We start from the raw sequence: 25,761 nt of genomic DNA on the forward strand, positions 1-25,761 counted from the left end.
TCTTTGTCTATGCTGTGAGGTAGGGGTCATTTTTAATCATATGGATAATCCATTATGTAGTATATGGCCTTTCAACTTACCTCTATTATTATCATGATTTTAACTGTTCTTTTCTTCACAGGAAAGTACTTTGTTTTCATTATTGTTTAGTGCAATTGATTTTTATGAAGAAATACTAAGCTTGACCACACATTTTCCTCATCGTTTGTTCTTATATCTCAAATATTCTACTGTGGATGATTTTTACTCTGCTTAAAGGATATCTTTGAAGTTTTTCTTTAGTGGGGGTAATGCTGGATTCAACTCAAAAAATATTTACCTTGTTTTCCTTTAAAAAAAAGTATTTCTGCTATAAAGAAAATTGCCAGTCAATTCCTCTCAGCATAATAAAGATTTTTTGTTCTATCTTGCTTTTCTGTTGCTGCTCACGAGTCAGCTGCTGATGTGTCACCTCCTTGAACCTTATCTGTATTATGACTTTGGCCCTTTTGGTAATCACGTCTTCCACTTGGTGTTCTGCTGTTTTGCTGTGATGGTTTGAGATGAGGCTTGGTTTTCATTTGTTCTGCTTGAAAGTCACCTCCCTGGGCTTCCTAAATCTACAGCTAGGCATTTTTCGTTGGCTCAGGAAAATTCTTCGTCTTCTCTTTCAACATTGCCTCGGCCCCAGGCTCCCTCGCCTTTCCCCGTGGATCTTCGATGAGAGATGTGGAATGTTCTCTCTCAGTCTTCTCCGTCTCTGTCTCTCAGTCTCTCTGTCTCTCTCTCTCTGTCTCTCAGTCTCTCAGTCTCTCTGTCTCTCTCTCTGTGTCTCTCAGTCTCTCTCTCTCTCTGTCTCTCAGTCTGTCTGTCGCTCTCTCTCATATTTTGCTTGTCTTTACCTCACTGCCTTTGGATGATTTCTTCAGATGTATCTTGCATTTTACTAACTCTCCTTTCAGCTGTGTCTCATCTGCCATCAAAGCCACTTAGCACCAAGCCTTGAAATAGGCAATTACTTTTGCTTTATAGGCCCTGGTGGGGGGAGGCGAGCTTGCTTCTGTCGCACTGACTCTGAGGGTGGGCCCTTGGGACTCAGCTCTATTCTGGGGGGCACTCTCACGTTAGCCTCTCCTCCTGGTCGAGTCTAGGATGTGTCTTGTGAGCCCCCTTTACCGTGAGGCTGCAAAACCCAAACTCTGGTTCACACAACCCATCGACCACTGACAGTGTCCAGTTTTCGTCTCTGGGTTCCCAAGCCAGTTACTTTCTGACTTCTGTGTACTTCTTACTTTCCTGCCAGATTATTCACGCATTAAAAAAAAATTGTTTTTTTTTTTAAATTTGTTTAATTCCCAGTACTGCCTGAAACAGAAGTCGGGTACTAAACTTTCCACGCGCGCCACCGTCTCGTCAGCATCTCGGGACATCCCATGATGCCGTCCAGAAGCTTCTCGGGCAGTCGGCATTTGCGGACTCAGTGACGGAAACGGCACGAGGAAACGCGCGCGCGCGGTCTACGCACCTGATGCGAGGCTCTGGATTCCCTGTCACGTCGCAGTTGAGCTTCACGTTTTTCTCCTCAGAGTCCAGTGGGAACGTGACGTGACTTGGTTCTTGAACGAAAACCGGGCCGTGCAGCGCGTAGTCCTCTGAAACGAGAAGAGGAAAGGTCCGCGGATGAAGACGGCCTCCGAACAGGAGGCGCCACGAGCGGGGACAACGACGAAATGAAAACACGAGAGAGAGACTCACGGCAACGACAAAACGGTGGCACACGAGCGACTCGCTTCAAGCCCCGGGCGAGACGCCCCGTCGCGGAGTGACCCGCGCGCTGTCAGGGAGACGCCGCGGAGCGAGACCCGCTCCCGGGCCGCAGCGCCACTCACGGCTTCCAGACGCCATAGGTGGCGCCCGCCTCTCTCCCCCACTTCTTGCCGTCTGTCTGCCTGTCTGTCCTCAGCCCACCCTTCCCTCTGCTCCCTGCTGTGCCCCGCACCCCTTTCGTGTCACCGTCATGCTGGAAGACGGTCGCATGCCACAGAGATAAGCGTTCTCTGCTCTGCGATGGGCTAACGTGACCGGGAGCGAGCAGTGACGCTGGTGCTGAGACGCGGCTCCGTGCCGACCGAACGCGCGGAAAAGCCCTTAAACTGCCTCTGAAGAACAAGCGAGGCGTGGTTCTCAATTCTCCGTGCCGCATGACCGGTTTGTTTGTTTGTTTGTTTGTTTGCTGTTCACCTGCCCGTTAGGGCCCAACACAGGGACGCTCGTGCGAGTGCCACGTGGCCGGAACTCTGAAGCGACAGAGCACACAGGTTCCGTCGCAGTCAAACAGGCCTGTGATACTTGAGCGTACAACGATGCGTGAGTTTCTCAGCGCTTTCTCTCGGTGAGAGAAACGAGATGCGCGACGACGGGCGGAGCCCACGAACGCGTCTGGAGTGGCCGTGTGACGTGCGTGCGCTTCCAGAGCGACCCACGATGACACTGGTCCAAACGCACCTCACCGCCTCCACCCCCGAACGCGATACTCATTCTTCAACATCTAGTTTGAGTTTTTTCCCAGAAGGCTTTTCCAGACCTCACTGTCCTCCTCTGACCACGTGATTCTTAAATGTGGTCTCCCTGTGGATATTATCTTTCTTTTTCAAGGGCATTTTTTTCGGCTTCCTGGGACTATAAGGGAGCGTGACTGTATCTTACCCTTTTTTCTACATCCTGTGCCACCAAGTATAGCGCTTAATACACAGAAGATGGTCAGTAAGGATTTGTTCTATTCGAGAGTATTTTTTGTCACTTTTTAATGTATTCCATCAGCTGACTTAGGCACTGCCTGATGCATTTTGAGATGGAAGGGCCAGTGGCCATGATGTAAAGTAATATTGGATATAGCCCTGAAGCTGACAATCCATTTTCCCCTTAGATGTGATTATTGTGAAGAGTGAATTGCAGCTGCTATCCTGGAAAACCTTCATAACCGGCCTTTTGTTGACAGGTGACAGGATGAGACTAGACTCATCCAGGTGAATCGGGGCTGAGGGAAAAGGAGAAAGCTGATTTGGAGATCTAAGTGAAGCAGAGTCGGGAGTTTAAGGCCTTTAACCCAGGCTTGAAAAAAGTCCACATGCTGAGGCTGGGACAGAAGAAAAATTAAGAAGATGATCAAGACAATCCTATTTTATTATAGAGGAGGGGGACAGCCAATGGCCGTGTTGTGACAACAATTAGGATATGGACTCGGCAAAACGGGAAACTTAGATTCGATGCCTGGGGTCACCTGCTATAACTCCCTGGTCCGCAGAGAATCAGCTAGTCTCCCTTCGCCTTGATTTCATCTCCAAAATGACAGGGTCAGACTAGGTCACTGGCTCTACACCAGTCAAAAATGGGAGAGAAGCCACGAACATGTCCCCATCACACACATGCGCGTGCCACCTGCATTCAAAGAGCTCACGAAGTACATACTACTACCCTCTGTCCTCACATTGCAGATAAAGCCTCCCATCAATGAGACCTAGACAAAGAAGACAGGAGTTATGCAAGAGCACCAAACACAGGCCCGGGAGGAATAATGCCAGCGCGGGCTTCCTTTCAACGCCTACGGCTTGAAGCCAGATATTTCAAAGATCGGGATAGTCACATTTCGGATTTTCAAAAATGACACAGATATTTTCAAAACAAATTTAGATACCGGTCGAAGGCTAGGTCGGTTCACCTCTGAAACAAATTATGTGCATTTTTGGCATATCTAGTTAAGTAATAAGCATTATACATCAAGCCCACTCACACGGCAATAAGTTTGCTGGATTTTTCTCTGAGAGGTAAGTATCTCTATTGCTATTCCAATTCCAAAATTATGTATGTATGTATGTGTGTGTATATATGTATGTATGTGTGTGTGTGTGTGTATAATCAATCATCTCAATTCACTGGTGTTCCCTGATTTGAATTTCATCCAGAAATACAGAGCCTATACAAGTAATTCCAAATAAGAATGAAACATAATAATGGTTCTCCAGGATGCAGCTGAGAGGCTGTGAGCTAACATCTGTACTATTTCTCAATGTATCTGTGCCATATTTAAATAACAAAAAGGATTTTTTTCCCTGTGGATTTTGTAACAAGAATTGATAATAATGATGCTTTGCATTCACTATAAATAACATATTTCATCCAAAGTTTTTATTTTCTCTTGCTTAACCAAGCTCACTGCCCGGAAATAAACATGAGCATAAAGAGAATAGCATTTCAGTTCTCAGCTAAGGAAGCCCCAGCCTTTCCAGCATGAGCTATTTAGTTTCACAGAGATGAAGAGAGGAGGTTTTAGAAAGTTTAGCTCTCTAGGTAGAGAACACACAGATACTCCACCTTAAAAACCCTTGGACAAAGGTTACCGACAATTCTGAGGCAGAAATAAGAGTGAAGGACCTCCTTTATTTCCCCTAAACCTCGAGGTGCCTGGGTGACATAAAGTCTCGAAAGTGACATTGGTGGATGAAACGCGGAGGGAGGCATTGTGAAGCCCGTCCTCTCTTTGTGTCATGGCCGCAGAGTGACTTTGAAGTGTCTTGCAGGCACACACGAAAGACTCTGCACGTGCCACTTTCCAAGGCTAGATGACAAAGTTCGCCCTTTCTTCTCCCACAGTGAGTCGTTCTGTGTAACCAGAGGTGTGGCCATGATTGTCAGCCCAGAGAGAAGGGGTGTCTCGGAAAAGGACAGAGGACAAGGACTTAATAAGGCGGGCCGGCTCCAACGTAGGCTGGAACCCCCGCACCGTTCTCACGTCATGCTCGCTCTGTTACACCCCAGGCCGGGACGACTACAGCAGAAAACCCCGGGGCCATGAACCTGCCTCTGCAGCTGGCTCCCGGAGTGGTATGGTGCACCCCCAAATTTGAGACCAGCTGACTCTGACCCTTTGTGCCCAGGGCTCCATTCCCAGAGAGGAGGACATCAACCAACCCTGGCCTGAGACCCGCTCCTGGCCTTTCTCTGCTGGGCCAGGTCTAACAGGCCTTGCTTGATACCATTTGTGCATTGTTTAGACTGAGAGTTGAGAGGTAAACAGCCAGGAACAGAAAACTGTAAAACCGGTCCGCAGGAAGAAAATGGAAGGATTTGCCAAGGCCAGCACTCGGGGTGGCACGACACCAGCCCCCACTCACGACACTCATGGTTGGTTGCAGGGGTAACAGAAAACGCCAGGGACCGCACTGAACTGACAGAGAGGGGGCGCCCTCAGGGAGACCCGGGGTCCCCGGACCTGCGGGGATGTCGTGTCTTCACCTGATGCATGTACATCCCGGTGTGACCACCACCCTCTATCTAGAAGCAACGGACCTCTTGCCACTTGAGGGACAGGACGTGGGACTGATGCTGTTACCTTTGGGTCCCCAAGAGGCTGGGAAGTCACCCCAGTGCTCACGGGCCTCGGGGAAGCTAGGGGCCTGGCCTCACGCTGACACCAGACATCTGTCAGGGGCACCGCCGTCTGCCGCGGTGTTCATCCTTCCTGGTGGTCTTGAAAATGACGGTGAAGAAGAGGGGGGCCAGTGAAGAAGTGGGAGGCCGGGTTGCAGAGAGGCCAGACCACAACCAGGCCGCAGCACGGGGGGCTAGCGCTGGCATGGGGCCTCACGACCTCCTGGCCTCTCCCCCTGGGGACCCTGTGCCATCGATCACCAGGCTGCTCTACCTCACCACCGCATCCCCCCGCTCAGCAGCACGGACGGCGCCTAAACTAAGGAAAACCCCCTTTCATGCTTCGACAAAGAGTGAGAGACCTTTGGGTTTTCAGAAAGTAGAAATTTCATGACCCGAAACCCACCTGGGTTCAAGGTCAGGCTACTCTCTTAAACCTTGTCCCCTTTGGTTCATCAGAGAGCGGTAGGTATTAGAGAACACTGTTCTCGCCCAGGGCTTTCAAGCTCCTGTTCCCATTCGGTTCTTCTTTTTTTTTTTTAAATCTGCTTTGGGGGGGAGACAAAATCAATGTCAACCGGCTTCTTCCTGGTCCCCCCTCCAGTGTCCCAGAAGCAACCTGCAGTGTCAAGGTCACTCTTAACCATGTCTGGATTATTGGGAGAGACAAACGGAATCACAAAATTTTGGGTTAGAAGAGATTATTTAATCTCAAGTGTATTCCCCAGGCCTCAGATTACACAAGCACTATCATTGTAATGGAAATAGAAATCATTATCACCTGAAAATAAAATAATCCTCTAAGAAAAAAGGCAATAAACATATCTTCACAGCTAAGTGTGACTCATCTGCAGTTTTGGTACGTTGATTCTCAATCTCTCTCTCTCCCCTTTGGATTAATTTGGCCCATGTCGCCTGTCCCCAGCCCAGTGGGATGCTGCTCCATTAGCGACCAGACCCAGGTGGGCTGGGGGATGGCAGTGGATGGCGCTGGCCTGACGTTTCTGAGGCTGAGCCGAGGAAAGTAAGATGGTGGACGGAGCAAACAAAGCAGAGCCCCGCGTGTCCACAGGAGCAAGTGCAGAGCAACCTGGATTCTGAGCGGGAGGCGGGCGGGCGATGAGGATGGGCGCGGAGGAGCGCGCGGAGGAGCGCGCGGGCACGCAGGCGGGGCTGGGAAAACCCACCCCTGTGGAAGGCGGCTCTGCTCTGGGGAATCTGTGACTTGTCCCAAAAGGCAGCTGGGAAGGGAGGAGAGGCTCGAGGGGCTGAGACTCATCAGTCAGCAGGGACGGTCTCAGGATAAATATTTCATAGAAGGCAACTTAGTGCAAAGTCAAGATGTGCCCCAAACAGACGTTCCTCTAGGTGTGGTTGAGAAGCTGCCTGCGAGGGCGCATCACCTCGGCGGGGTGCGTGGTGACAGGTGGGTCCCCCCCTCCCCCAGAGACCGATTACGAGGAGCAGAGCTCGGCACCTCCATTTGTCAGTGTGCACCGCGCGGGTGCAAACCGGCACCCCGAGTGACCAGCGGAGCCCCACGCCGCGTAAGGCAGACCTCGGCTCCGCTCCGCGCGCCCCACGATTCCGCAGGGCCACGCGCCTCTGCCGGAGACACTGTCCGCCCGATGCTCCGCGGCGAGTCCACTCTGCCGGGAAAGGACGGACTGCGACACTCTGGTTTCGTCCAGGAATGCCTGACCTCGCCTGTCCTCGCCGCGGGGCCCTTCGCCCCCATGGCAGGCACGCGGTGCCGCCGCGGTGACAGCAGTGATGTCGCACGGCGCTTCGCCCGCACGCCTGGCCTGCGGCAGAAACTCTCACGCGACAATCTCCACTCGGGAAGAAAACTCCAGGACGCCGGACGGGGACACGGGGGCCACTCAGAGGCCAGGGCTGTGGGGGTCTGGCCGGCGCCCCGTATTCCTGCTGCGTTCGTGCTGTTTGGTGAACGAAGCGGAGTGGGGCGGGCAGGAGGGGGGCTCGGGGCGCGACGTCGCCTGCATCGCATCCCTCTCGTGGGCATTTTAAAACGCAAGAAGCGGAGGTCTGCCGACCGCGGGAGGAGGTCCACACGAGACGAGGACCCCTACTCGCTCTCTGTTCTCGGGTTGACGAAATCACGCTGCTGCTGCCGGCTCGCGCTGTGTCCCACACGATGAAGACCTAATCGCAGTCACGGCAGGTCTCAGGGACGCTGGGAGATGGGGTGGTCTCGGCCGCAGAGACTCTCTGAGCAGCTGGGGGAAGGGTTAGGGGTGGACAGGACCAGCCTAGGGGTCTGTCAGCACATCCCCCTCTGACCCTGACCTCCAACCCTGACAAATTCCAGGAGCAGTGGATTAATCATGCCTTTAAAAATAAGTAATTGGGTGATTTTGCTGTCAAGTCCCAGTTACCAAATGAAAAATGAATTTTCAACAAATGCAAATATTCTGTAACTCATTTGGAGGCTGAAGCTGACCTGAACTGATGTGGGGCTATATATAGTGTCAGCGTGAATATTCATATCTTTTTGCTGCAGAATTATGCATGTGTTTGTGGAGCGCTGACCCAGATTCAGCTGGGATGTTCCATAATGCTGGGCATGTTTTGTGGACCTTATTGCTTTTCTAAAATCAGAAACGTCCTTAATTCTCAAACATTTCTGACCCAAATGGTTTCTGATCGGAGGGTGGGAGCCTTTGCTACATGCCAGTTCCAACGTTACAGGTGCAGGATACGCAGCGAGCGAAGCAGACACCTTCCCGCCCTCGCTGAGTGCTCATGGTGCAGGAGCCGATAATCAGATAAGGACAGCTAACGCTACCTCTCTAACTGATACTTATTTTTTCGAGCAGTTTTAAATCTACTGGAAAGCTGAGCAGAACGTACAGGAAGTCCCCTCATACCTTCCAGCGAAGCCACCGTCACCGCCGTCTGCATTCGTGCGGTGTCTTTGTTACCACTGATACGTCTGCATTCAGGCAGGTCCGGGGTGCACGCCAGGCTCACTCTTCGCGTTGTGCCGTTCTGTGCGTCTGGCAAGGGTGTAGCACGCGCGCACTCCTATCCCACCCACACGACAGCTTCTGCCCTGGAACGCCCCTGACTCTGCTGTGGCTGACTCCGCCGTGTACTTGAAGGTGTTACTATGCATCCATGAGCACGAGTAAGAGTAACACGTGGGTATGAACTGGGTTGGTTCTGGCTAAGGAAGCCTCACAAATAACTAGGTCACCGATTCATTCAGCATCGCTGCCCCAGCGGTGGGGGGGCTGCCTGGACGGGATGCCCCGCTTCTCCCTAAGGCGAGAACATGCCACCCTTTCTCTGGCGGACCAGCACCCCCAACCCTCTGGCCCCTTAGTGGTCTGAACAGACTCAATCCCTCTGTCCCAGCCAGGAGCAGCAGGGAAGCGCGGCCTGGCTGACCGCAGTCCGTGTGCCATGGCCGCTAGATGCCCAGCCCACGATGCAAGCCTGGCCTGAAACTCCAGCACAAAACCCTTCCGCGGTCTGGGGTGTCTGTGCCTCCAAAGGCCCCCGCGGGGCGACCCTCGGGAAGAGGATGACGCCAAAACAAAACCTCAGGGCGGAGACCGAGTTTCCGTGACATCACTCGAACCTTCTTCCCCAGGTAAGGTTCCTGCTTCTGATTCCCAGGTAGGTGACCTGATGACTGCCTTGCTTTAAGCAAATCAGAGCTGTTTCGTCCGCTGGAGGTAAGTGACTCCTGCTTGCAACGGTGTCCACAGAACGCGTGCTGGTTTATTTGTGGGTTGATCCCTGTCATCGCACCCCCTCTGCTTCCTGGTTCCCTCTGACGACCCCCCACATGCCTGGTGGAGGTGCACACCCACAGGCCTCAGCAACGTGGCGGCCAGACACCTGCCCTCTGGGGACTTCATTCATTTTTGTCCGCTGCCTCACCCTGGTCACTCCCATGATCACTTGCTCCCTAGAAGTCAGTTCCTTTCAGATGATTTCTAGCAAGCCCCATCAAAACGCGCCCCCAACAAAACGTGTCCCCGTGCTCTTCCCCATCACAGGACACCGCCTCCTGTGGCAGGAGAACACGTGACGGCAGGTTAATGCGTTCCCGACCCCTCGGCTTCCGGCCGGGATCCACACCCTGAAACGGCCTTCTGGAAAGACCGTTAAGTGAGGGACAGTGGCAGTGGTTCTCATGGCTTCTGCGTGCCCTTGGTGGGCTGGCAGACTCCGGGGCACCAGTCCAAGCGGGATGCGGAGCCCTGACCGCGTCCCCGGCTCCGAGCGGATTTGGAGGAGGGGCCAGGCACGCGCATCGGAATCCTGCACCCCGGACCATTCAAGGGCGGGGCACCCACAGTCAAGCTGCCAGGTAAGGAAGAAACAGTGCAGGAAGGCCGGTCACCGCCGTGGGCTGGGTCACACCCCGGGCTGGGTCACAGCCTGGGCAGCTGCTGGAACCAAGGGACGTGGACCTGTGTAGCCCCCGTGTCAATCGCTGGCCATGCCTCTGTCTGATGCGCTGGGTGGCAGTGCCCCGCTTCCTCACATGCTCGCGGGGACGCGTTCTTCCACGTGGCACAGCCTACGCCACCCTGGCAGGCCTGCTGTGGCTCCTGGAGATTCCCTTATCGTGGGTTAAGAACAGGAGGGTCCAGATTCGCCCAGGCATCCGTGAGACTGTGGAGGGCGAGCTCCGCCTAGCGCTGTCTATGATCCTCGGAGCGGGGAGCCTAAGGGGCAGGGGAGCAGGACAGGAGACAGGGGGGGCAGGGGGCAGGGAACAGGGGGACTGAGGGCTGGGGCCCTCACCATGCCATCCATGTGCACTCTCTTGAAGACATCTGTTTTCAGCTCTTCTGCGGTGAACTGCTGGTGTCATTATCACCTGAATGACACCCTATGTTCCCCGCCGCCTTCCCCGACATCCGGTTACCCAAACGCAGGACACCTGCAGGTGGCACTGTCATGTTACATGCCCTGCGGCTCCTCCGGTGACACTCACGGCCCTCTGCACCTGTCGCGCTGGCAGCTGAGGTCCCCGTGCCTGTCTTTCTTTAACCGGTCCCAGTTTTAATTTGCACGCTGCGAATGTGTCGACTTACACGCGAGGAAGCGTGAGAGGGAGGGGCCTGGGAGCCGCTGAGGCAAGACCCCAACCACGTGTCCCCGACAGGAGAGGGCCGCCGAGTCCGGACGTGGTTCCCGTCTCTTTCCGGTGCGCAAGTGCTTGAGTTATTGTGCGTGCTGTCGCTTCATCGCGAGGCTGGCACGGTACCCCTGAGAGCGAGAAATGCAACTGCGACGTGTGGGCTGTGAATGGGACCCTGAATGACGCTTCGGACTTCCAGTCCGACCCCGTTTCTGAGGCGAGGAGACACAGGTTGTCGGAAGGGAGGTGGTTTGCCCAGCGTCACGTGGCTACTCAGTGACGGAGCTGTCGCCAGAATTCGGGCTGTCTGATCACCACCTGAACTTTTTTCCAAGCATCGCAGTGCCGTCTGCTTCGTCGTTTGGAGAACCGTAGAGCTGGTCCACCTTTCGAAGAAATACGGTGGACAGGGATGACGGCGTCACGTGAGGTCATCTACTTTGTCAATATTTATGTCCTGAAAGTTCGGTTCAGGGAGAAATAAGTGACACCGCGCCTCTTCCCAGGGAGCAGAGGGGTAATCGTGTTCGTCATATGCTGTGCGGGTTACTAATTCTGTCAAATTACAAACCCGTGCTTTTCTGGAATTACCAGCATACTGACATACAGAAGGCATATTTCATCCCAGAGTATTCTCTGCGGAAAACTTTATCAAAGGGAGCACTCAGAACCTTCCGGAACAACACGCATAAAATTGGCATCTAATTATCGGGCCTCCTTCCTTTCTGGTGTCACTCTGTCACATGGCAAAGCGTCATGCACACGCAGAAAGCAAAAACCCCTTCTGTGAAGGGATAAATCGCAACAGAAAATGCCACCGACTTGCAGTCACAGGCTCATAAAAGAGGGAGAAAAACATTTTCTTGGCTTTCCTAAGACAAGATAAAAAGCACGTCCACTGAGCTGTTGGGCCCTTTGGCTAAGCCACCACGCTGTCCTCTTCATTTCGCTAATGAATGGCGCTCAAACCTCTCCCACGGGGCTGTTACCAGAGAGGGGATGACGACCGGCATGTTCTCTGCCTTTGTAACAGAATTATCCGTTTGCTCCAGCAAGACCCGGACCGGGCAGGACGTAACTGACGGGGACTCACAGCTTTCGCTCATTCCGCGAGTATTCGCTGAGTGTCCCCTTACACGGGCCACACTCAGCCCAGCTGAGGACGGACAGCCAGAGAGTAAACACACGCCTGAAGGGCGCTGTCACCCCAGGCGGGGGGCGACTCCGAGCCACGGGTGGTGGAAGGGGACTAGCGCCCTGGGGCATAAGGGGAGGGCGGGCGACGCTGCGCTGGGTGCCGGCAGAGCCCTTCGGGAGCTGGGATCCAGGACCCGCGAGAGGTAAGGAACAAACTCGGAGGCCGCAGGGAAGGTAAACGCCGCAGGCCAGTGCGGTGCGTGCAAAGGCCCTGCGGCAGTGGCAGGCAGGGCGTGTGCCGCAGACAAACCCTCCCACCTGCCCCTCTCCGCCTGTCTCTGCCTCTCACACACGCACACGCACACACACGCAGTGTGCAGGGGGAGCATCTCCAGGAGACCGGCAGGCGTGGTGGCAGCTACGCCTCCCACCACGCTCACCACGGCCACCTTCATGGCAGACCCCCGACCCTCCCTGTGCCCGCGAACCCAGGTCCTGCTGCTGCGCCTCATTTCACAGAAGAGAGGGGCGCACCAAAGCCCCACCTCGGGGAGCCCGGGATGCCCACGGCATGACCACAAGGCTTCTTCTCCTCCCTCTCAAGGGACGCGAGTGGAACTAGGAAACTAATTCTTGGCCACTTTTCTTACGTAGAACGTGCCAAGATCCGTGAGGTATTTACAGTGTGGGAATTAAAAGCAGGGACTCCCGGCCACCGTGGCTTGGTTCGAACCTCAGCTCTGCCTCTGGGTGGCCTCGAGCAAGTCGCTTGTGGCCTCAGCTTCCTCACTGGTGACACGGAGCCTGCAGTAGCATCTGCCCAACAGAGTCATCTGTGCGCATTAAATGACTTAATACTTCTAAAGAGCTACGAACGGAGCCTGGCACCCAATGAGCCCTACGCGAGGAAGGAAAGACGAAACATCTGGAAACTCCCTGGTTAGTTTCTGACTCGGGGACGGGAGTGCTGGGGAGAGGGAGGAGGATGAACCCTCAGGACTTTTAGATATTTCTCTGCTAGGTAGGGAGACACACGCATTCCTCAGCGGTCCAGATGCAACACCATTTGGAATGTAAATCACCACGGACACAAAATGTTTGCCTCAAGACAAGTAATAAAATGGGTCAGCGCATCTTTCTCCCTTTCTCCTCTGTCCCCCCAAATTAGTGGCCTGGTGGGGTGTGTAAACATTCAAGTGTAAGTCACACACATCCCATCCGTAACCTTCGCCCTGGTCTCTGATGCCAGCGTCCGGGCTCAGAACTCTTGTCACTTTCGGACAGGGCTGGAAGGAAGGTGGGTGACGCCCGCATTTAAGAGGGAATAAAGGGACGTAAATCCTTTTGCTTGGTTTCTGCCTTTTGCTGTCATGGCGTTTTATCTCGATGACATCAAAAAAAGCTAAATGGGACGTGGAACGAAAACAGGACAGGTCTCTATTTATGGCAGACGGTGACCCCTCCCCTCCGACGGCATGGTTTCCCCCTGCCCCCCCGACATCCTGCGCACTATGGCGCTGAGCCCCAGCTCTGATGATGCTCCGCTCGCTCGTCTCCTGACTGTAAGGCCCTGGAAGACAGAAACCGGAGCTGACGAGGTGCTTGCCCTCCGGCCTCTTCGCTCCTCCCGCCCTCTGCTCGTATCCGCCCGCCCTTCACGGGTGAGTGCGCACATGGGGGACAACGCGCCAACAGGTGGAAGGTGGCACGCAGCAGAGCCAGGGCGGCTCGTCAGGTGACATCTGCAACAGAAGCCGGGGCTTCTGCGAGATCTTCTGAGACAAGTAGCTGAGACGAATTCCATCAGGGAAGTCAGTTTTTGAACGTTTTACGAAAACTGACTTTTAATTCTATATTGAAACACAGTCTTCTCTTTACGAAGCCTGTTTCTTATGTAAGGGACGTTATTTTCCTCTACAGAGGAAATATTTCTCCTTCGTTCACTTCATTCATTCATTCCTTCATTCACTCATTCTTCATTCATGCAGTGGATGTATTCTGAGCGATACTCCGTTCCGCAGGCCGAAGATACAAAAATACACAAACAGCACGGTCCCTCCCCTCCCTCGAGCAGCTAGTCCCTGAAAAGCCGAAGCTTAATAATTGAATTAAAGACAAAATAGAAAAACCCACAACTTGCCGCAGATAGGCCGAAGATCACCTGGTCCCGTCAGCAGTTTTGTTTTGTTTTGTTTTTGCTTTTTTCGAGTCAGAGATCATAGTAGTAAGAAGGTGAAAAGAAACTGCCATAGGCACCAAATTGTACATAATACTTCAGGGCCTTCACAGACTTCCCTGAAGACCATCTGAGGGTTTCGGGTTGAAAGTTCCTGCTCCCATTTGGGTCCATCGTTTCACCCACTTTTGACATGTGTGTCTCCATGTTTACTTCAAAAACACAAAATAAAACTGTGTGGCACATATGACAAACTTTACAGCAACAGATGAACTGTAGCCGGGTCTCTTTCGAGTGTTTCGGGGGCTTGAGAAGTTGCCGAAGTAGAAGTAAAATTGTTGGAGTGACAAGAAAAAGGAAGAATAATCAGGGAGAATTTGAATGTTCTCCCTTTAGTAGAAAAGTCGTAAGAAAGACATTTTGAAGGGCACGACCATCCTCAACTCATCCTCAACCCTCGGGTACTCAACAGGAAACCCCTGGCTCGCGTGTGAGAAGAAAATCTCTATAAAAAGATCAAGTGAAACGCAAGCGTTTTGGCCTGGGTCGCGGCCGCCCTCACACGGGAAGAGGCCATTGATCACCGAACGTTCGGGACCCTGACAGAAAAGGGATCCCCAAGGAGGCAGGATGTGAGCGATTGCTAACATTTCCTCAAAGCGGATTTAGGAGTTGGCAGCTGACAGCTGATGTGCTTCTACTCCGGGCAAAAGTTCCAGCGCATAACAGAGGTATTTATAACCTTTCCTTAGATAATTACCGAAATGTATAACATACTGGGCCAACATAGGGAATTCAGTGCGCTATCAACATAGCCAAAGTGACAGGGTCTGAAAAAATAACTATGAAAATAACATAAATGAGGCTATTTTGGTGGACTGAAAGAAGGCTAGTTATGATTTAAAAACATGATGATTAAAAGTACAGCCAACCTGTGTGATGCACTTACAATGTCACAGGCTACAGAATGGGAGAAAATCTTTGCAAATAACATATTTGGTAAGGGTGTGGTATCCAAAAAAGGTAAATAACTCCCACAACTCAACAATGATAAGACAACACAATTTAAAAAAATAGGCCAAAGATTTGAATTGACACTTCTTACAAAAAAAAAAAATCACAAATGGTAGGTAACGCATGAAAAGATGTCCAACATCATTAGACACTAGAGAAATACGAACCAATGAGAAACCACTTTTCACCTGCTATGTGTTAAAAACAAAACAAAACATAACAAGTGTTGGTAAGAATGAAATTAGAACACTCAGATATGGCTGGTGGGAATGTAGAATGCTGTAAGTCTTGTAGAAAATGGTTTGTAGTTGTAGAAGAAAATAACTAAGCCGGAAATTCTACTCCTAGGTATATGACAACATCGGGGTCTCCAAAGCACCCCATGTTTGATAATTTGCTGCGGGCGGCGGGGGGAGCTCCCAGACTCAGCCAAGTTGAGTCGTCACAGATCTGATCCCTCACTTCACAGCATGAAAGGGTACAGAGCAGGATCGGCAAAGGGACGAGGCACATGGCGTGAGGACCACGGGAAACCAGGGCGAGCTTCCAGATTCTTCTCCCAGCAGATGTACACAAACGCGGCGCGTTTTGAAAATGCCAATGAAATGCTGACTACCTGGAAAATCCATTATCGACCTGGCAGCCAGGGCTCTCGTGGGGGACAGGTCATCTGGGCAGCCTCTGGCTGGCACATCCAAGTCTCCCGACTCCCAGAAGTACGCAGACACTCAGTGTGAACCATGCTGTGCACGCAAGCAGTCAGGAACGGCGGGCCGTTCTCATCCGTTAGGGCAGCAGGGAACCCCAGAAATCTGAGTTCCCAGATGCTAGTCAAGGGCCGACCTTTGAAACTGTCCCCTCAGACATGGCAGTCGGGCCTGCTCTGTCACCTCTTTCCACATAATACCCAAGGGAACTGTGGCGACACTTGCAGGATGTTGTGAATATGCTAAAAACTGGTGAATTTTATCCTTTAAAATCATTAAGATAGTAAATTGGTGAATTTTATCTCATTAAAAAACCCTTAGAGACGTTAAGAGAAGATATAGCTTCGAGTTACATTTAAACAACTATATAGTTAGTATATTAAATTTAATGGGTGCATTAAAAAAGTAATGGGGACAGCTAACTCTGTCCTCCAAGACTCACAGGTGTGGCCGTATTTGGAGCAAGGAAGCAATTGCAGTAGAGTGAGGCTAGCACGGGGGAGACCCCAACCTGGTGGGTGAGAGGAGACACTGGAGAGCTCCAGCTCACTCTCTGCCACGCGAGCACCCAGCAAGAAGGCAGCAGCCTGTGAGCCAGCAGCCCACACCAGGAACCGAATCAGCCACACCTTGATCATGGATTCCCAGAACTGTGGGGAGATGCATTTGTGTGGTTTAAGCCACTCGCTTTGTGGTGTTTTGCCAGAGCAGCTGTAGGTGACTAAGATGGACACTATGCCACATGCTTTGTGACAAGTGCCTCCCTGAGTTCTTGAAACAATCCTGTGAGATGAAGCCTGCTGGTATTGCCTTTTTATGTAGAAGCTAAGACAATTAATTTGCTAAAGTAGCAACGTAAGACTTCGAGGTTGTCTGATATTAAAAATCCATGTTCAACCGTACTCTACACTGTCCCAACTTATAATGGTCCAGTGAAGAAATTTCTAAATTATAAGAATTTATGACATAAAATAAATTCTATGTTCTCACGTAGTTTTAGTTTCTCTTGTATACATAATTTACTCCTGTATGCATGTATTTTCACAATTACTTTTCCTTTATTATGTTGCTTTTCAGTAACTGCCTCCTTTAGAACATCTTCAGAAACATCCAGTTTTAAGCTGGTTGTGTAACAGTAAAGCTTCATTCTTCCCTCGTTGGAAATCACCACAAAGTAACAGACTGAATGTTAAAAGGAAATGCAAGCTCTATCGTAGACAAAAACAGGAGAATCTCTGGAAATCTAAGGAACATGATCTATGCAGAAAGCTGCCAAATGCTGTTAAAGTCAAAGAAAAGTTCCTAAAGATCCTGGAAGAACCTGATGATCTTAAACACAGCAAGAGTCAGGCTCTCGGAAGCCCGCGGTCTGACCAATAACGACATGTCTGAAACAGACAGAGTTGTTTTGCAAACTGATACTAAGGATTCTCTGAAATTGGCTTTTAGAAAATCTCAAGAAACAGGTAAGGTAAGAATAAAGATGAACGCATACAGAAAACTATATATACGTATACATAAGCGTATAGATGCCAAAGTTACATTTCAGCAAAAGGATGACTTTGTGCTGTGTCTCTATAGCTCTTGGTCTCTGTTGGCTGGAGAGAACAAAAGCCTAAAAAAAAACCATGACTTACAATTAAAACCTTGAATTAAAAGGGGATCCCTTGCTAACCTGAAATACAGTACTGGCTTTTTACAGTAATGAGGGTCCAGAAAGAACTCACCCCATTCAAAAATATGTAATAATGAAGAAGAAAACAGCACAGGATATATCGACTGAACCAGAACAAAAAAGAAGAAGAAATGGAAGAGCAAGTAAGTGACAGAAAAAAGAATATGTGTCAAAAGTAAGCCATGAAATGTGACCTAATATAACATCATGTATTAAATGTATTAATAAAACAATAGCCTCGTAAAACATAAACTGAGTGCAGAGATACAAGAGCTCAGGGAAATAATGGTGTGACACCAGAAGATGAATATAAGCTGGTAAAGAACAAAGAAACAGAGTAAATTAAAATCGATGTAGACATAAAAAAGCAAATTAAAAACTACAATGGAGAAAAAATCTTGTTAAGAATATAAGTAATAAATCATAGACAGAGAAGATAGAATTGGATAGACGAGAAAATGAAATCGAAATAAATTAAGAACTGTAAAGCCCTAGTATGAAAATAATGAGATTTATAGTTGCCGGAGTACCACACTTTCAATATGCGCTCAGTTGGTATCTTTACGGAAGAGAATTATACCATGGACATAAGTAAGATAAAAAGATACTTAAGAAAAAACTTCACTAAAATAAAAGAATATAAATAAATAAAAAGGTTGAAGCAGCATTTCACGTCTCAAAAACAACTGGCCCCCAAAGTAAACACGGAAAGGTAACCAAGCATACTCACTAGATTACATAAATAAAGAGGAAAGACCCTTTAAGCATTCGAGCAAATGGTTTAGAAAGAGAACAAAATAGAGAGCCGCCTCAAATTCCTGTAAAGCAACGTCTGACGCTAGACACTGGAGCAATGTAAACTTTATAGAAGAAAAGTGTGATCACAGAATTTTATACCCAAATAAACCGTCAGTTGAATAAAACACACATGACTTAGAGAATCTATTTCCCATAAGCCTCTCTTGAAGAAAACATAAGAGCTGCCAGTGACAGATACATTGTGAAAATATTTCAACAGGGCTAGAATGAAATGCCACAAACCTGACGATCCAAATTCTATGACTACCAAATTTGGCAAGATACAGGGAAAAACGTGGGCGGTAGTGTAAGTGCATGGATTTCTTCATTTGTTACGTTCAAGAGATATCATTTAAAACTAATAAGATGTAAACATTAAAGGGTATAAAGAAAACCATGATATAACATTACACGACATATTACAACGAGACCCCAGAGGGGATAGTGGGAATGAATCAAGAAGCAGGAAGGTAACAATTCCACCGCTGCTCACACTACGAGTCAAAAAAACACCACCTTCAGGATAAAGGATTAATTATAGGACATAGCACTATCATCATAAAGATAACTACCAGAACCAAAATCAAGTTTCTAAATTATCAAAAGAAATACGCCTACCAAAAAAATCAAAACCACATGTAGAAATATTTTTGAAATAATAAAAATGCTACCTATATCAAAATAAAACCAGGCAATTATTTTATATTAATGATGTAAAAAAACTATTAAAAGACAGATATTTCCAGTTTGAATCACAAAGCAAAACCCAATTAATCCCTAAGTAAAAGTGTCATAGCTTATTAAAAATAAAAGATGGACAAATATATACTCTAGAATGCAAATATAAAGAAATCAGGGGTTACTATATGAGCATTAGACAAGGCAAAAGTAAATGAAACAAAGGAGAAATCTTTATCATGAAAAAGGGTCCGATCCATAAAGAAGAGGGAATAGTTATTAATATGTATAAAAATATGCTGAAACACATTAATACTAGGGCCCATTGATTTCTCTTTCACTCCGTGACAGTTCAGATGAGAAAAAAAATTAAGCATGCAGTATCTCTAAATAATATAATTCTAAGCAATATTTACTTGATATAGATAGATAATCTATATATGACAATCTGTCCAACAGATGGAGAAATAAAATTTTTTTCATGTGCTCACAAAACAGTTACAATTGACCATATTAGGTACACATGTTAAATAAATTTCCAAATAAAAGAATAGACTAATTACAAACTAAAAAAAAAAAAAAAAAAAACCTTGGAAATTAAAATCAATCAAAATTGACGAGAAAACTACAATGAAACCCGCAGAATATTTTCAGAATAACATAGTAAAAGCATCACATAAAACCTATATAATCCAATAAAAGCAATTCTTAGAGGAACATTTGTATTCTATAATATAATAAAATAAATATGTTAAGTATGTAAGTACAGAAGTAAAAGAATAATTACAACCAAAAAATAAGGAGAGAAAGTAAAGATAAAAGAAAAAAATCAATTAGAAAACAAAATAATGGTTAAATGGTTAAACAATCTTATACAAAAAAGGAATAAAAGTCCAAAAACACAAAATAAGAAAAGCAGCCACAAACACAGGAAATTAAAGGAATCCAAAGAGATTATTTGTCTCAATTCTATGCAAACAGGTGATTGGTAGGACAATGAAGGTCTAAAACTAACCTTAGAGGAAATCAAAAGTCAAACTTGGTCATTTAGCAGAGTAGAGAGTGTCCAAGTATGCCTGAAGAATCAGAGCTGGATTCACTGATTCTACACACACTTAAGGAATCCAGTGCTATTTCACAGTCCTGAAGCTAAGACAATAAGGAAAAAGCTTCCAAATGATTCTTTTCGGTCTCCAGACACGTTTATACCGCAATCCAACAAGAACAGCTCGGTCTCTCTCCACACACCAACCTCACTTTCACCATCCTACTAAATTCCAGTTAAATAAAATAAATTCGCAGATGAGAAAAATATGTTGTCTAGTTTCCTTAATTTCAAGGTTACCTCTGAACTAGTTTAAGAATAAATTCATAGGATATATGTCAATGGGTGAGAAAAACATCGATCGACTTTCTTCATTCGAATTGCATTTGCAATGCGTAGGTTTGGCAAACGACATGTATAAAGTACCGCACAAAACTCAGAATAGGCAGCAGACTAGACATTGACAGTTAGCTGCAAACAGGGTTCTAACTCACTGATTATCTCGATTTCAATTGTGTGTAGCAGAACCATGGCTGTCTAAGCAAAACCTCCACGAAATCTGATGCCTGGGGGAAGACCTAACAAACATGCAGATGAATCTCATTCTGATTGCAACCATTCCTTTCATTCCAAGGTCACAATTGTGTAATATAATAGTCATGTCTCCTCTGCAAGGGGCCACGTAATTACGTTGTTTACGCTGTCTTACTGTGTGGTACTAATTTTGTCTAATTGACCAGTCACAAATTGAGCAGATGAAAATTGCTCAGAACTATAGTCGTGTTCTTCACGACTAAACCATTTATCATTGTTGAAGAATAGAAAATTAACAGGTAGACTCACAGTCTTATTTCTGCAATTAGATCTCTGCCTTCCTCTACATCCACACAGAAGGCTAGTTCTGTCGCTGGGGTGTAGACGCAGGACCCGGGCAGCTTGAGAGCGGGAGGGAGGAAATAATTTACATGGGTAGCATGTTGACGTTCAGGTGACTGTTCTGATTTGGGGTCAGCCCCCAACGATGATTTTATTGATTCGAGTACATTATCATTGTCTGATCTCACTCACAACAAAATCTTCATGTCGAAGGATGAACATTGCGATTTTGACCTTCGTAAATGACCCCAAAGTTCCACCCTGCATCTTGGGACTTTGCTGAGGCACCATTTTGAACTGTCACCCCTGAGGAGCATTTTGAACTGTCACCCCTGGGGTCAGCAAGTGACCCCAACAGTCACTCAGCATGGACGTTTGTAATCAGTCGCCTGCTCTCCCTACAGTTTCTGGGCCCCAGCTGTGTCTTTGGGGCCGAAACTCGTGTCACCTGGCTTTGTCTCTGGATTTCAGGGCCCATGGCTCTGGCGCAGGGCCCGACGCCACAGCTGCAGGTGACAAGATGCCACCTCTGCAACACTTGGGCTCCTTTGGGCACAGCAGTCAATTCCCTGCTCGTCAGACTGGTGAGAAAATGTTTGCAGCCTCAGCATGGCCCCACCTGGCCCCTCACGGGCCAGGTAGTCATGTCACCTCTTAGGGAGGTAACACGGTTTTGGAATCAGAAACGTCCTGGTTTAAGTCCCAGTCCCTCTATCCCCAGCTACAAGTTGTTGGGGCGATTACTGAAACTCTCTGAGCCTCGCTTTCTTGATAAATTGTTACTACAGTACTATATTAAATAACGCTATATAATTATACGCAATATTATCGTATTTTCTTTGTTATTTTATAATAACAACATAATCAATAACACTTTTTAAAAAAAAAAAATGTCGTGCAATTGAGAAAATGGCACCCTGCCCAGCGCATCTCCATCACGAGAGGTCGCTATCGGCGTCACTCGTGTGCGGCGCTGTGATCGTTACGGGCTCCGTGAGGGTGGGTGACACCCGTGACGGCAGGGACGCGGCCGACACTCAGCGTCCCCAGGACGGGCTCGTGACATCATAGGCACCGTGTCCGCCAGGAAGGAGGTACCGCCAGCTCTGGGCTCCCGCAGACGATACACCCGAGACTCTCCTGGGGTGCTCTGCCCGGGCGACAAGGCTCAGGACACAGCCCTGGCCTGGCGCAGTCCCAGCCCGGCCTCGCTGCCCCTGTGTCACGGTCCCTCCTTTCCGCGGGCATCTCAGGGCCTGTCAGCCGGCCTGCGTCGCAGACGAGGCCCCGACGGAGCTGCGCCCCGTCCACCCAAGCGCCGCGCTGCTGCGCTCCGAGTCCGTCCAAGTGACGCACCGTCCACGTGACACATCCCGGCGGGCTGTTACGGAGAGCGCATGCGCACCTGACGCACCCGTCCATGTGATGCATCCGTCCACGTGACGCACCGTCCACATGACACATCCTGGCGGCCTGTTACGGAGAGCACACGCGCACGTGACGCACCCGTCCACGAGACGCATCCCGGCGGCCTGTTACGGAGAGCACACGCGCATGTGACGCCGCGGCACGCTGCCTCCCTCGCAGCCATGCTTGCTGTGTTTGCTCCCGATGTTTTGTCACCGTGGTTGTGACCACGGCGCACGCACCGTTTCTCACCGCGCTCCCGCGGCCGCTGGCACACGCCCTACTGTCGCAGCCGCGCGCGGGCCGCACTTCCCACGGCCGAGCGGCCCCGTGCACGCCCGGAGCGGGTGCAGCGCGAAGCCGGCCCACGCACTCCGCCACCAAGGGCACTGCTGAGCACGAGGACAATGACCGCAGCACTGAAAATGACGGGGCGAGCGCTTATAGGCTTGAAGCTATTCCTACCAAATGCTGCCGGGAGACAGGTGCTGTCACTGAGTAGCGAAAGGATTTGGGCACGTCAAAAAAAATTATTATCCTTAGTGGTCTTGGAAGCCCTATGATAGACCGAGCTGAAATTGCCCTTCTCTCGGAGGCTCCTGCCAGCTTCATGACTGCACCCCGATCGTCGCCTGCTCCGGTTCTGTCGCTCAGCCGGTGGGTGACTGGACCAGGTCCCAGCTCTGAGAGCAGCGATGCTGACCTTCCTTGTCAGGCTGACCCCCGTGGGGGGCCCTTTCTGGCCGGGAGAGCCGAGCCAACGAGGCCCCTCTCCCTGCGCTCCAGGGGCCTCGCCCACATCCTAGACTTCCTCCAGCGCGGAGGCGCGTGCTCCTTTCTCCTTCCCACAGAAAAAGTTAAGGGAACCTGCACATGTCAAGCCTCCAGCCCTGTGCTCAAGCCGAGCCAATGATGCCGCCTGTGCTGCCGGCGCGCTGTTCCAGTCCCCGCGAGATCAGTTTCCACCGTTTAAAACAAACATCCAGATCCGCACCGTCTCTGAGAAGCGTGGAAGTCGTGGACACACGGGGCCAGTATCCCTGTGAGGCAGCACCTGGCTGCAACCCACAGATGCCGACTGCCTTCGCCAAGGTCCCGCGAAGCCTGTCACCACCATCTGCTCCCACCTACCTGCTCCGCTTCCAATACTTCTCACCTGGCCCCTGTGGTCACCTTTATTTGTGACCTCACGTGATGTGTGATAGCTACTTTGGCTGAGAAAATCACCCGAAACCCACGATGACTCTGAAGGCCTGTGCTTCACAGAGTTTATTCAGCAAATCTCAGATCTCTGCGCCGCAAGGCCCTCGCTTGAGTCCAGTTCCCAGGCCCACTGGTTTCGGACCCTGCCGCTTTGTCGACTTAACGCACCCGGTACCTGCTAGGTAAGGCTACGTCCCTGCTTGGAAGCTTGGGGTCAGGTACATTTACCTGCTGGCGGTGGACAAAGCGAGAGACTGGCCTTGGAGAGAACATGCCTCCCACAAGTGAAGGGCAAGACAGAGCCATTCTGTGTGTTTTCTTTGCAAAAACGGTCACTCACAAAAGCATTTTCCTTTGTAACAAACTTTATGAAATTACTCATCAGAGGCAGAAATGGCCTCAATTAGATAAAAGAAATGAAGCAATTAATTAATTTATGACAAACCCACGGGTGGCCGGAAAAATAAAATCATATCTAAAATTAGTGAAAGACCATGAGATTGAACTCTTTCTCATATTAAAAAATGAATGCAGTTGACACCTTTTAACATTCGTCTTTTATCCTTCTGCTAACGCGCACACACAAAATTAATTTCCTTAGGCAAAGCGGGAAAACAAAAGAGCAGGTTACAACCACACAGCTTTCGAGAAAAGGAAATTGTAGTCGTTACGGAAACAAGAAATTCTGGGTGCAGCTGTCACCATTAAGATACAACAAAAGCCAGAATAAAATTGCCACAACAATGTACAATTAAAATTATTCCTGACCGAGCTTTCTTTTTCCTTTCCAATTACTTCTTGTGTCTGGCCAAGAGAGACAATCTGTACACCGCTTTACACACGCGCCGTACAAGATGGGTGCCTTTAAAAACGGTATCGTTTGGAGTCTTCTGAGGTCTGGACAACTAGCAACGAAAGTCACAAAACCAAAATCACTCTCGTGCATTGCACGACTGGAAACTCAAACCCTTCATATGGAAACTATGATTGTGATGCAGTGGAACGCGAGAGATTTTTACTAGACAGTGTGTCAACTAACCGTGGTTCTACTTACAACGTGGGCCAAATAAAGCTCGTGCTGGCAATTTAATTTTTATCAGTGACTTTTCCTGAGGAATGGTGACGGTATATCCACAAATGATGATTATCTACGTCAACAAAGGCAATCGGCAACAAGTGATCATTAGAGAAACACGAACTGTGAAATTCCAACAACTATTTAGTTACTGAAAACACCTTTTAATATGTGCAATTATCCATTTTATAGAGTTGGAAAGAGAACGGATCTGGAAATCTCGCATTTCTGGCCTGAGGCTAACTACATTCACTCGCTGTCATTTCCAGTCCGGCCTCTGCAGCTCTGTACTCCCCCACCCCCCGCAACAGGTGGTATGTGATAATCACCACAGAGAGCTCTGAACATCCCTGGTGGGCAGGCTGCACTTAACGAGCTAAGTCATAATCAGTACTCCTCAAAGTCCCCAGATGAATCTACGACATGCCCCTGGTTGAGAATCACTCCATACTCTAAATCCAGGTCACTTCCAAGACAAAAACCACAGCCAAACACCACCTGTAAATACACCCCATATTCTAAAGGGGATGGTCTTCTCTAGCAATAAGATGAGGTTTGTTGAAAATGCAATACAAGTTTTTGCTGGGATGTCTTCAAATGTTGAGCTGCACATGTGATGATCGGTGTAAAACACACCCTCTGCGGTCTAAGCAAAGCAGATTCAGCAGGTGGGGGGCCGGGGTCTGTGGGGCGCCTAAAAGAAAGATGCCACATTTCATCCTGAAGATGGGAGGAGGAACAGGCTTTACGACTCACACATTCCCGCAAGGCAGGAAGCCATCCACCCATAACGGGATTTACACTTAAAAATTCTCCTATTACCAAGAAAACGACCCCTACATATGAAAAAGAAAGAGATAGAAAAAGATATTACTATGATGAACCTAGAAGTTATTTAAGAGAAAGAGAAAGAAGAATACTATATGATTTCACTTATATGTGGAATTTAAGGAATAAAAAGAACAAACTAATCCAAACCAGACTCACAAACATAGTGGGCAATTTGGTGATGGACAGAGGGGCGGGGGCTGGGAGGCTGGGAGAGTGGGGTGAAGGGTTAAATAAGCACAAATGAGTAGCTGACTATGGTGGGGGGATGGGGAGCACAGCATAGGGAATGCAATTAGCATTAATACCTTGGCTAGGTGGAGGGTCAGGGGAGGGAGGGAGCAATCAGAGGGATCATTTTACTAACTATATAGATGTCTAACCAATGTACCGTATACTTGAAACTAATTTAAAAAAATAATTTAAAAAAAGTTCTATTACAATATTTTCCATGAGGACTAGAGAGCTGCTTTCTTTCGTGTGTGTGTGTGTATGTGCGCGCGTGCGCGCGTGTCCAACCAAAATACTTTGTGTACTTATTATAATACAGTGATGTTTTCACGCTAGGAAACCGTCCTATGGCTTTCTCCTGGAGTGTGTGCCCTGACTAG

General features: G+C 49.0%; 1 protein-coding gene across 1 annotated transcript in view; it reads right to left on the reverse strand.

Moving 5' to 3' along the window:
- CNTN4 (contactin 4) overlaps window positions 1–25,761 on the reverse strand; it is a 741,173-nt gene that overhangs the window by 254,477 nt on the left and 460,935 nt on the right. The window contains exon 5 of the mRNA XM_039837970.1: window positions 1,505–1,631. Within this exon, the coding sequence (XP_039693904.1) occupies window positions 1,505–1,631 (127 nt within the window). The remainder of the gene's footprint in view (window positions 1–1,504; window positions 1,632–25,761) is intronic.

This window comes from Pteropus medius, unplaced genomic scaffold (assembly GCF_902729225.1).
Source record: "Pteropus medius unplaced genomic scaffold, Ma_sr-lr_union100, whole genome shotgun sequence".
Taxonomy (NCBI): domain Eukaryota; kingdom Metazoa; phylum Chordata; class Mammalia; order Chiroptera; family Pteropodidae; genus Pteropus; species Pteropus medius.